Source organism: Halichoerus grypus, chromosome 10 (assembly GCF_964656455.1).
Source record: "Halichoerus grypus chromosome 10, mHalGry1.hap1.1, whole genome shotgun sequence".
NCBI lineage: Eukaryota > Metazoa > Chordata > Mammalia > Carnivora > Phocidae > Halichoerus > Halichoerus grypus.
This window is the reverse complement of record NC_135721.1, coordinates 63250113-63262510: the sequence shown is the minus strand read 5'-3', so window position 1 is coordinate 63262510 and position 12398 is coordinate 63250113. Positions and strand designations below refer to the sequence as shown.

The window sequence follows — 12398 nt, the reverse complement described above, 5'->3', positions numbered from 1 at the left end:
CATTTCATTGAGCTAAAAAATGAGAGCCTATTTCTAGGAACTGTCTTCAGTTTTCTTTACGCTGTGTTTCTGTCTTGTATGAGGGATGCTCAAAACTAAGTCTTGCCCACTGGTGTGAGATCGGTGGGTGGTTATATTAACGTCAGTGATGGGGACTTTATGCAAACATTTGTGAAAAAACCGGCAGGCTGTAAGCCCATCAGGGATGAGCTTAATTATTACATTTGCAAATTAAGGACTGAAGTTTCTTATTTATTTTAAGAAAGTAAAACACTATCTTACTGCTTTGAAGGTCACAAAAATGGAATTGAGTTCATATAACCAATTTCCATATAAAAATTATAAAGTAGAATTTCCAGGATGAATTTCAGATCAAGGTATTAATTTGCATCAATATCCATTCAGATTGTTAGGGACGCCAAATATTTACCATTTAAATGCGCTACCATCTTGGTCTTGCTTCTTGCTCTTTTATGTTTCTGAAGCTGAAGAACATGCGCTGAGGTTTAATATTAACTATGCTGCTCTAAGATTAACTATGGAAATATGCTGGAGGAATTCTATTGTCATGTACATTTTACTATACCTGAAGTATGTTTGTTCTTGGGCAATGAATCAATGGCAACTATGTTGCTATGTGATGCAGGTGAATATTGTTGCTTTAATGAAGAGTTCCTGTCAGATTGTTTCTCAAAGTGAAACTCTTCTTTAGAGAACTTTAGAGTTCATATGGAACAAACTCTCAGCGTAATGGTGATTGTCACCAGGCAGCACACTCCTGAGCTCCTGAAGAAATGAAAACAAGAATGAGTTTTAAAGCCAACCCCTGGCTTACCTAAAGATTTGGGAAAAACTTGGGTCTGTGTCACATTCAGTCAAAATCAAAGTCAAAATTTAGCCTCCCCTCCACTTAGCCCTTTGGTAGCTGTTCTCTGGATTACAGACATAATATCTGGAGATTGGGGAGAAGAATGAATGTTGCATTTAAGACTTGAAGTATTTTTTGGGAAAACTAAGGGAGCTGGATATTGAAAATATTTTAATTTTCTATTTTTAATATGACTTTGTAATTTATTTTCGTTATAATTAACATTACAAAAAGTCTTATGTGGGGGACAGCTCCTTGAAAGCTCAAAATGCCCAGAATAAGTAGAAAAGGGAGTAAGTGTCTTCAAGATGTCTGACCTTCTGAGGGCTGTATGGTGTAGGAAAGCCTACGACCTCACCCCCAATAAATTCCTCTAATTGTCTTTAACATGGTACAGTTGTTCAAAGTGCTTGTGGTTTCAATGGCTTTTGTTACTTTTTTTTTTTAATAACTACGTTGTCACTACCTGATTTGAATAAATCGAACCAGAAATATCCTGACAGTGCACTAAACAAGACCTGTGTGTATAATGTGAGTTCTTTCTTTTTAATTTTAGAATCAACCTTGTCCTATGTTAGGCAGCTGGAGGCAAGAGTAAGACAGCTGGAGGAAGAAAATCGCATGCTGCCCCAGGTGGGTGACTTCCAGAAGCTCATAGCTAGTCAGTGTCATTGGAGTTGTAGCATTTTTATCTGGAATTTAAAGTCTCAATTACATTTCTCCTGTAAATGATAGAAATCATTTTGTAAATAGTCATTCATCAATGTAGAGTGTGATTGCTTTCCATAATGACCATCATATTATCTGGGTTCTTAAGTGTGATACCACAGGATGCAGATGTCTGAAATAAGAATGCAATGTAATTTTGAAAGGAAGAAGACAAGAGAAAGAGAAAAATGAAGAGAAGGAGAAAATACTTTGCTAGTACTACTCCTATACATCCTGCATGTAGTTGGTGAATATAGGGAAGGGACTCTTATTTAAATAAAAATTTTGCTAATTTATGAGCTCGGGGAAGCTGTAGGTAGTTTGAAGATTTCATATGTTAAAGAAATTAGTACTTTTGCTAAAATTCTTTGTGATCGAATTGAACTCTTTCAGTGCAACAAAGCCATGACAGTAACTAACAGCTTTACCGTGGGGCTTAACTTCTTTTCCCTGGTGAATCTAAAGTGGCACTTTTTCTGGGATTTAATGCCTCACCATATATTTTACTTATAATATTATTTCTATGGGCTGAACTATCTTGATGAGAATGATGTTGGCTGAGGTGGTGGTTCTCAGGGAATGTTTTGTTGAGTTGAACAAATCTTCTAGGTTGGTTTCCTTTACAGACATGGAGGCAGTATTTTAATATTTTGTGAGCGGAGTTTTCTAAGCATATAGTCACTAGTGTTCTTTATACATTTGGGTGATTATTTCTGTTTCCTAAGTGACTAAGGGAAAATCCACCCCTAAAAAAACTAAGCAAACAGTAGTTTAAATGGGAAGACAGAGACTGGTTATAATTCAGGGGAAAACACATAAACATGAACACTTTGCAAAGATATTTTAGGTCTTTTAAACCTCATTTTGTTTTCAAACTACGTTTGCTCATTAATGATGATTTGGTCTGTCAGGTACTGCATCTAAGAATGCCTTTCTCTTTCTCTCATTGGCCAGCCATCTGGCTGAAAATCATGAGAGTGAAATGAATACTTCTTTCCCTTCTCAAACTATGCATATGTCAATACTCATGTTGACAGAAGGGATTATTTGCATCATAAAATAAGATACTGCTGGTAGAGTTTTCTCTTTGCTCTTCTATACTTTCCATTTTTAAAATTTTCTTTGCCATTTGTCCTTTTATATGGGATTCACAGTATGACTGTGCCAGGGCCCTTGACTGAAAACATCTAACTTCTTTCCGTTCCAAGAAACCTAAAAATATAATCAGGTTATTGTGAGTATTCTACATGGTTATACCATCTCTGGGGCAACTGGGAATGTAAATGAAAAGAGAAAAAAAAGAGATCAGTTTCTTAGTTTCCCTCTGAGTGGGAATTGAGGCTCATGTCAAACATTGAAATGCTAGCATGGATACTATGTTATTTAAAAAGAGGCACAACAAATATGAAAATGATTACAGGATTGATTTTTAAAAATCTGTAAAAGTGTTAGAAGTCTTGAAGAGAAATCAGAGGAGTCTTCAACTGTACTTGATACATCAAGTGTTGCATATTTAAATACAGAGTACTTGCACAGTCGAGAAGTAGAAGAGATTAAACAACTTTTCAGACTAAAGTCTGAAAACATATGTTTTTAAATGCATTGCTATTTTCTATCAAAGAAGGTTTTCTTTCTCCACAAGAAAAGCCTAAGAAGGATCATGTTTTACTGAATCTTAAGATGTTATTGATGTGGGATGGACCATTATCATATGTAGCACTAAGAATGAAAAAAGATGTTGTCGATTATACCATGTCGGATTCTTGCTGATCTCAGAGATGTTAAAATGGAAAAACAATGTTTTAGAATTAAACAGCTTTTTTTTTTTTTTAAGATTTTATTTATTTATTTGAGAGAGAGAGAATGAAAGACAGAGAGCATGAGAGGGAGGAGGGTCAGAGGGAGAAGCAGACTCCCTGCTGAGCAGGGAGCCCGATGCGGGACTCGATCCCGGGACTCCAGGATCATGACCTGAGCCAAAGGCAGTCGCTTAACCAACTGAGCCACCCAGGCGCCCAGAATTAAACAGCTTTTTACATGTCCAGGGTACTTTAGTGAAAAGAAAATCCATTGTTTGAAATATGCTGTTGGACATATATGCAAAGAATACAATAGATCTCAGTTCGAAAACAATATTGTGTTGAATTTCTGTATTGGAGAGTGTTGCCTCCATTTATAGCTAAGATATATATGATAGGACCACCAATTGCAAGTACTTGTATAAATACAACTGAAATGAACAGACAATAGACGAGATCTGAGGGTGGAAAGCAATAAGTGAATCTCAAAGCAGTGAGAATCCTGTAAAGGGAATACTTGTGGAAGGCTGAGATTTGGACTGAATAACACAAAGGCGTATGCGACTTACTCTTGGATGTTATTGGTACTATTACCAATAATTACGTGCTTTCCCTGCATAAACTATTTCTGACTGCATGATATTAGCTGATTTGCAAGGTCAATTCAATGTGACTAGCTGACATCTCTGCATAAATTAGTCTCAATATCTGAACACTTGATTTTCCCATTGTAGGAACTTGCTCACTGTGCTTTGATTAAAAGGTATTCTGTTTTACTTCCAAGTTTATAAAAATATATCCTCTTAACTGGATAAACAGGAAAGAAGAATATAGTTGGCAATTGGAATTCCAAGTATATTGGATATCTTTTGTGGCTGTGGCCAGGTTCTTTGCTGATAGTTTAGCATTTAGACTAATTATGTAAAGCATTTTCCTGGAGGAAGAAATCTCCTTTATGCTTATTTTTATACTTTATGTAAAATTGTGTATAATGAACTGAGAGTCCCAACTTTGTCCCAGCAATACATATTTAAAAGTAAACGAGATTAGCGTAGTAAGTGCTTGTGGATTTCTCTCTGGTTAGATTCAAAGGCTTCAATTTCTTAGTTTAAAAATGACAAGTTTCCTCCTAGCCTCTTGTTGGCCTAAGTATAAATAAAGCTTGGGTACAGTTTTACATCCAGGTGAAGTTACCAAGCCCCAGAATAAAAGGTTTTTTATTCAAAAACAGATAGAAAAAGGCAGTGAAGATTGAGTCCGTTCTATCCAGTGGTGCAGGAGGTGTGGTTGGAATATCAGCGTGGAGCCCATGTGAGCATGTAGCTCTTTGCTCTGCCATGATTTCTGCAATATCTCACAAGAATCACTGAGCAGTACTTTAAATCCAGTTTGTGAACACAATATTTCAAAAGAATCCTAAAGTGATAACAGAAAATGCAGTATTATTTGCTATGTTATTACTTGAAAAGAAAATGTCTTTATTTATATATTTGATAGGAAGACAACATGAGATCTACCCTCTTACCAGATTTTCAAGTGCATAACAATTATTGTTATTTATAGGCATGGTGTACATTTGATCTCTAGAACTCAACTCATTTTGCATATCTGAAATTTTGTACATGGTGATTAGCAACACCCCATCTCCCCTCCCCCTCAGCCTCTGACAACCACCATTCTAGTCTTTGCTTCTATGAGTTTATTTGAGATACCTCATGTAAGTGGAATCATGTGGTATTTGTCCTTTTGTGACTGGCTTATTTCACTTGGCATATTACCAAGTGATCATTACCGTATGATCCAGCAATCCTACTTCTGGATATTTACCCAAAAGAATTGAAATCAGGATCTCAAAGAAATATTAGCAATCCTGTGTTCATTGCAGCTCTGTTCACAGTAGCCAAGATGTGGAAGCAACCTAAATGCCCATCAAGAGATGAATGGATAAAGAAAATGTGGCATATACATATAATGGAATATTATTCAGCCTTAAAAAAGAAGGAAATCTTGCAATATGTGACAACATGGGCAAATCTTAAAAATGCTTTTTGGAAAGTTGCTACAAATGATCATTAAAGATCCCCTTTAATGAATTTAGAATTTAGGATATTCTTCCTTGAACACATAAACTAATGTGCACATTTTTTTTTTTTTACTGATTACATACAAAAATATTTCATAGGATTGCAACGAACCTCTCATTACACAGAATGCTAAAAGTGCTCAGACTGGTCTGTCAGCTCTGCTGTGTACATATTTAATAGGATAGGAACCCTAAATGAAGATTGTATGTGAATTAAATGTAGCCGCTGTATATGAAGTTTTATTAATTTTTAAATCTAATGAGGTGGAGTCACCCACAATGACATAAATAGACATTTTTGATAAAAGACCCAATATGGTATAAAGTAGTTGCAAGGAATTTTATATCAAACTTAAAAGGAATGTACCTATTTTGTGTATAGACATTTATACATAAACAAAAATTTTCTGTGGGTAAAGAATCCTAGATTTTCAAAGCTAGATAGAACCTCACATATCACATTGGACAACCCCATTTTCTAAGGCCTACAAGATTCACAGAATGTTAGGAGTAGAGTCCTAGTCAGACAGCTAATGAAGGATGGACCCAGGCTAAGATGTAGGCCTATTCAGTGTTCTTCTAGCAAATGTATAGCACCTCTTTTAATCATTTCATACTATTTATGTCATTCAGTGTAAGTAAGCTGCTAAATCTGTTTTTATCTTGTCAAATTCTTTTTTTTAAACATTTATTTTAATTAACATTGGATTTGCTTAGCCCTCTAAGATCTTTCAGATTTAGAGTAAATATTCTATTTTTCTTAAAGCCATAGATGGTATCTATCACAAATGAAAAAAAATTACATTTTATAGAGCCTTCTCCCTGACACATTTCCAAAATACTTCAGAATCCTGGTTTAGTACAAACATACATACCATACATATCTACATGAGAAATTCATACTGAACGGAATGTGGTCAGAGAGGGTCTTTCTGTCCAGAGTGAATTAGAGGTAGGTGGTGGCTAGGAGAACAAATAGTTATAGTAGTGGTTTTTAAGGTACCCATGAAATTTGTTATTTTAGCCCAAATTTAAAAATCTTGCTTGGATCTCTCAACTTCTCCCGTGATACTTTTCTTGATGGTCACAAGGATTTTTAATCCAGACTTCTCCACGATGTTTATGTGCTGTATCTGCAATGAAGTCTACTCAGCCAGAAAATATCTTAAAGTAGATGATACAGAACACTTAGCTGATGATTTTATTATAAATAATACTGTCTTTTGAAGAAATCAGTCACTAATCCAACATCACCGCGAGGGAAAAACTATTTTTTTAAAACTCTTCTCACCTATTTTGTGTCGAGTTTGGGTTTTGCATCAAGAGGAGACCAGAAATAAGCAGTTTGCTCTGATTCCAAAGTCAGTTAAGTACATTTGTTAAAAGTCCTACTGGGAAATCGGTTCCCCCTCATCAAATGCTTCTGCACCAGCATCTGCCCAGAAAGCACTCTGTGTCCTTTGTGCTCCAGAGTCCCTCTCCAAAACAAACCACCCACCTCTTGAGACTAACTTTTGAGAGATTTGTTAGAATCCGTAAAGCTGCCCCGATCTGCCCCATGTCCTACGCCTGCCCATGTTGCTGTGGGTTCAGCAAATGTGTTTGAAAGGCATGGCAACTCGGATCGCCACTGTGTGGGCTCCTTTCAGCAAGTGTTTCTATTTCTGTTGTGCTAGCACACACAGAGGAGTCTAATTTTAGGAATGGAAATGAAAAATCTTCCTCTCGTGTAATTTGGTTACAGCGTGGCCTCACAATGCAGTGCTTTGGGAAGGAGGCAGGGCCGTTTCCAGGGCAGTTTCTGAACAAAGGAAAGGAACCTGTCGCCATTGCCAGGAATGCTGAGGAGGGTACATGGGCTCTAAAGAAACTGAGCTTGTCACTTCCATGGCAACACACCCCGGGTCCAGCATCACATCTCTGAAAAGACCCCTCACGTGTGTACCTATGCGGATTACCAGTGTCCCGGACAGAAATGAGAAGATTCTTTCTGACACCTAGATTTCCCTCTTGTGCTTCTCCTTTCTTTGCCGTGGAGAGCCTTATTTTGCTGCTTTTTCTCTTTTTCATATTTTCTGACTTCTTCAAGTCATTTATGTCTTACAGGGTCATAAATATCTGGCTTTTCTAGGGTTTGGAATTGCTCTGAAAAAAAAAAAATCAGCCACTGTTGTACAAAAAACAGGCACAGAGTAATGCTTTACAGGATGCTTAAAGTAAGTGGTGCTAGTCTTCAATTGTTAATGCTTGGAAATTACCATTCTGGCATTCCTGAGGAGTAATTGGATAGCAACTCTATGTGGTGCAACCGGAGTAGAATCTGGATGCTAATGATAGAAGAAATTCGTTAAATCCATTAAGGGCTGGTTGCTGCTAGAATCTTATTTGGGGAAAAAAAAAATGGACTCCACCAGAGGAATAATGCTTGTGGGTTGCCATTTTCTCTAAGTCACCATGATTTATATAATTAAAGAAAAGAAAAAAAGCTTTTATGTATAGTTCAATAGAGTTTTCAGAGGACAGATGGGAGCTGCCCAAGTGGTGTGGGTGTATTGGAACAAAAGAGACAAATAGATATGGAAAATAAATTTATGGGGGGGGAAGTCATGTTGGAAAACTTGAATAAATGGTGACTGGATTAAGGGAAAAGCTAAAATGTATTAGCGAAAATACTGGAGAGTGAAATTCATAGGAAAAACATCAAAAATCAACATGGATGCTTTACATTCTTCTTTGCCCCACCCCATGCTCGAGGGTTCTTGTTTGAGAATCTCATATGCATGATGTGAAGTCTTCATTCTTTTTTTTTTTTAACTATTTTTTTTTTTAAAGATTTTATTTATTTATTTGAGAGAGAGAATGAGATAGAGCATGAGATGGGGGAGGGTCAGAGGGAGAAGCAGACTCCCTGCCGAGCAGGGAGCCCGATGCGGGACTCGATCCAGGGACTGAAGTCTTCATTCTAATGAGAGAAAATAGATGAACTAGAAATGCAACAGAAAATACAGCTATGCCACTTACTAAACTTATTAAGAGAATTATTGAATTTAAAAGGCACTCAATTATTAGGGACTGTGGTATCCATTCGTATTTAACAGGACTGCCTTTTTCTATCTGTACTGGCATGATAATAATTCTACCACTAGGGCATATTTAAAAAATGTTTTTTTATTTGGAGTAGCCATAAAAATAGCACCTTGGTTACCTGCCCTTGGCAGAATTTGTCACACAAAAAAATGATAGGACTCGCTCAGCAAAAATTTTTGCTGTGTAGTAATATCAACTAGGATCATAGATATTTGAATGAGAAGCAACATGGAGGACTATTTGGGGAAAACTTGAGATGGAACTGTAAGAGAAATTAATGTTGCCTTGGAGAAATGACTTTCTACTCTTTTTAATTTTTTTATCCAAAGTAAAGTGAAAAATCAAAAAAGATGAAACAGTCTTTCCTTTTGTCATTGTGTAAGGAAACAGTCTCATAGAAAACAATAGAAAAGATTGTGTAATGTTTGATATGGGAATTAAATTAGTTAAATGTAAATACTGTTGAGATATGGATATATATAATTAAAAAACAGTAAACTGTGAAAAGTTGGGTCTAGTAGAAGCTTGTAAAGATGGGAAGATTACCGCTTGAGAAGCCTCACTTTGCTTTCCATTTCTTACTGGAGGTCATCACCTCTCTGCTGTGAAAAAGGCACCCAATCCACCCTGTCCTCCTCTCTGATTCAGACCTTTCCTACAGTGGGGTTCAGGCATTTCTCATTTAAAAGTCTCTACTTCTAGTTGTTTGGTTTTTTGTTTTGTTTTGTTTTTTTTTGCTGTAGCCTGAGCAAAGTGATCAATCATACTTCTAACACATTAAAAATTAAAGTTGGTGCCTCTTAATATCTTATAAAAACAAAGTAGACAAATATAAATGTAATACAGGCAATGTCTGTATTGCCTAAATATAATCACTGTAATAGAGACAAATAATGGGGTTCTTTGACACAATAAAACAGTTTAAGTAAATAAATTTCTAAGTGATCTGAGATTTCCTAAATTATATTTAAGCTAGCATTGTGTGAAAAATAAGCAAAACATAACTGAGTTAATTTTAGAAAGCTGAGACATAGTCAACAGTGATTTTGGACCCTTAGTTACCAAGTAATTAAAGGAGTCCCTGTGAATATGCTAGAACAGAGAATAGGAATTACAAGAGCTAGGATTTAGCCTAATTAGCTGTTGGATCAAGATGATGGGTCTTAACCTTTGTGAACTTGTTATGCTTTGAGTAACAAAGAGAATAGTTGTAGGTGATATGGAAGGTTCTGCTCAGCTCTGCAAATCCATGAATCTCTATCCAGAGAAAGTTTGTGTTTATGTATAATGTATATACAAAATGGGCATGTCCTTTTTATTTTGATATTAAATTCCTTAAAACTACAACTTTATGCCATACTGGGTCTTTTATTTACAGGGACATATTTATGTCATTGTGGGTTATTCTACCTCATTGGGTTCTAAAGTTAATCAAATTTCACCAGATAGCTGTTTAAGTAAAAGTTAAGGGTACATATCTGTGAGGCTCATGTCACATTAATATGCATATAGACGGGCTCACATACCAGTCTGAGTAATGTTATGTGTATTTTGAGAGATAATGTGCATTAATGTCCCTTAATGTTCATTTTTATTCTTTGTCTAATCCCTCCATAATGAACATAAAGGCACTGGTTTTCCCTAAGAGTATACGTATTTAAAAATAAATAAGATGAGTATGTAAATGATTATTGATTCCTCTCTGGTCAGGAACAAAGGCATCTTTGTCTTCATTTGGTTAGTGTGGTCCCTTCCAGCCCTGAACATTCTGAGCTCAAGGATTAAAAAAAAAAAAAAAGTGTTGTGTCCAAGTCCTAGAACGAAGGCGTCTTTAGTCGAGAACAGCTAGAGACATGCAGGGAATTAGTTAGTGCTACTAGTGGGAAAGAGGAGCTCAGAGGAGGTATGGCTGGAACGTGAGTCATCACCAGAGAGCACAGCGATTTTCCTTTGCCGTGCTCCCTGTGGTATCCTGCGAGCATTGTGGAGCTGTACTTTAAATCCAGTGTGTGAGCACAACACTTCAAAGAGAGCCCAAAAGTATGAACTCTCTTATTAGGTATTATTTACGTATTAGCTGTCATTATGTGAGAAGGAGCTACCTTTTTTTTTTTTTTAAAGATTTTATTTATTTATTTGAGACAGAGAGAGAGAGCGCGCTCACAAGCGGGGGTGGGGGGGTTGGGGTGGGCAGTGGAAGAAGGAGAAGCAGGCTCCCAGCCGAGCAGGGAGCCCGATGCAGGGCTCGACCCTGGGATCATCACCTGAGCAGAAGGCAGACGCTTAACCGACTGAGCCACCCAGGCTCCCCAGGAGCTACCTTTTAAAAGTTGGCACAGGGCGCCTGGGTGGCTCAGTTGGTTAAGCGACTGCCTTCGGCTCAGGTCATGATCCTGGAGTCCCTGGATCGAGTCCCGCATCGGGCTCCCTGCTCGGCGGAGAGCCTGCTCCTCCCTCTGACCCTCCCCCCTCTCATGTGCTTTCTCTCTGTCTCAAATAAATAAATAAAATCTTTAAAAAAAAAAAAAATAAAAATAAAATAAAAGTTGGCACAAATGATAGTGAAAGATCACCTGAACATAGAATATCCTTTCCTGAGCACATAAACTAATGTAAACATTTTTTTTTAAATCACATTTAAAAATATTTTAAAGGATTTCATAGGATAAATGGAGACCTGACATTTCAGAGAGAATTTTTTTAAATGATGATGAAAGAGTATACCGATATAGGAAATGTTTAAAATTTAACTTTTATTTACCTGCAACTTATATGGAAACCATCTGTAGTCCTTATTTTAAAATATAACATAATTGTCAGGAATCCAATTCAGAGATAAGCCAAAAGAAATTACTGTGAAAAAGAGATGACAAAAACCTGATATAACATACATTATTTTTTTTTTTTTTTTAAAGATTTTTATTTATTTATTTGACAGAGAGAGACACAGCGAGAGAGGGAACACAAGCAGGGGGAGTGGGAGAGGGAGAAGCAGGCTTCCCACTGAGCAGGGAGCCCGATGTGGGGCTCGATCCCAGGACCCTGGGATCATGACCTGAGCTGAAGGCAGACACTTAACGACTGAGCCACCCAGGCGCCCCTAACATACATTATTTTTTTCTGGTGTGATAGACTGAGGAGAATGACAAGACGGCTTGCATATGAATCAAAGTCTGCTAGACAAGGGATACACAGAAGGAACAATGTCCAGAGGAAAAAAAGATCTTCTTCAAAGGATAGCTGATGTATTGGAGTCATTCTGGACACTAAAGCATCTGAAGTAAGAGCTAGCAATCAGTGGACTGGGCCTTTCTTCAGATTTTCTCATTGACACAGAGCATGAAAGAGAAATCATCAGGGGTACACCGTAAGACAATGATCCGTGTTGCCTTTACAGTTCACATGGAGCTCTTATGGATTATCTTTCAGACTGTGTGCCATCGAGCCCACATAACCAGGTAGCATGTTATCCTATGAAGCTAATTAAAGCACGTGTAGAGAAGCAGTATGAAGAGAGCATAGGAAATAAATCACGGGCTTCCCCTCAATTGTTGTAAGTCTGAAGGGCCTTTGGTGGCTAGGTAAATAAGTCTTAGAAGAGGACTTGGGGTTTACTCTAGCAATTCTACAAAGAAGTTCCTACATCAGTAAGCAGTGGAGTGTTTTGAAAAACAACCCGCCCACATTTGTAGAGGTGGCATCCCTGAAAGTAATAGAACAGTCTTCTGTTTCCTTGGGCCACACCAGCACAGATTGGGGTCGGACAGATGGAGTCCTAGCTCTCTCGGCTTACCTTCAAGTGGACGGGTTTTCACCTGTCCTCCTAAGTCTGCTCCTGACTTTGTTACTGGCC

At 37.3% G+C, this 12398-nt stretch overlaps 1 protein-coding gene across 13 annotated transcripts in view; it reads left to right on the top strand.

Annotated features, from left to right (window-relative positions):
* The window catches only part of CCDC85A (coiled-coil domain containing 85A), a 198180-nt gene that overhangs the window by 158325 nt on the left and 27457 nt on the right, over positions 1 to 12398 (top strand). For 9 of the 13 annotated variants that reach the window (XR_013441809.1, XR_013441812.1, XR_013441810.1 and 6 more), the window contains exon 3: positions 1425 to 1501. The exons of the other annotated variants lie outside the window; for them this stretch is intronic. Coding sequence is in view for 5 of the 9 variants with exons in the window: in XM_036087844.2 (XP_035943737.2) it covers positions 1425 to 1501 (77 nt within the window). In the remaining 4 variants the exon portion in view is untranslated. The remainder of the gene's footprint in view (positions 1 to 1424; positions 1502 to 12398) is intronic. 13 annotated transcript variants of the gene reach the window in all.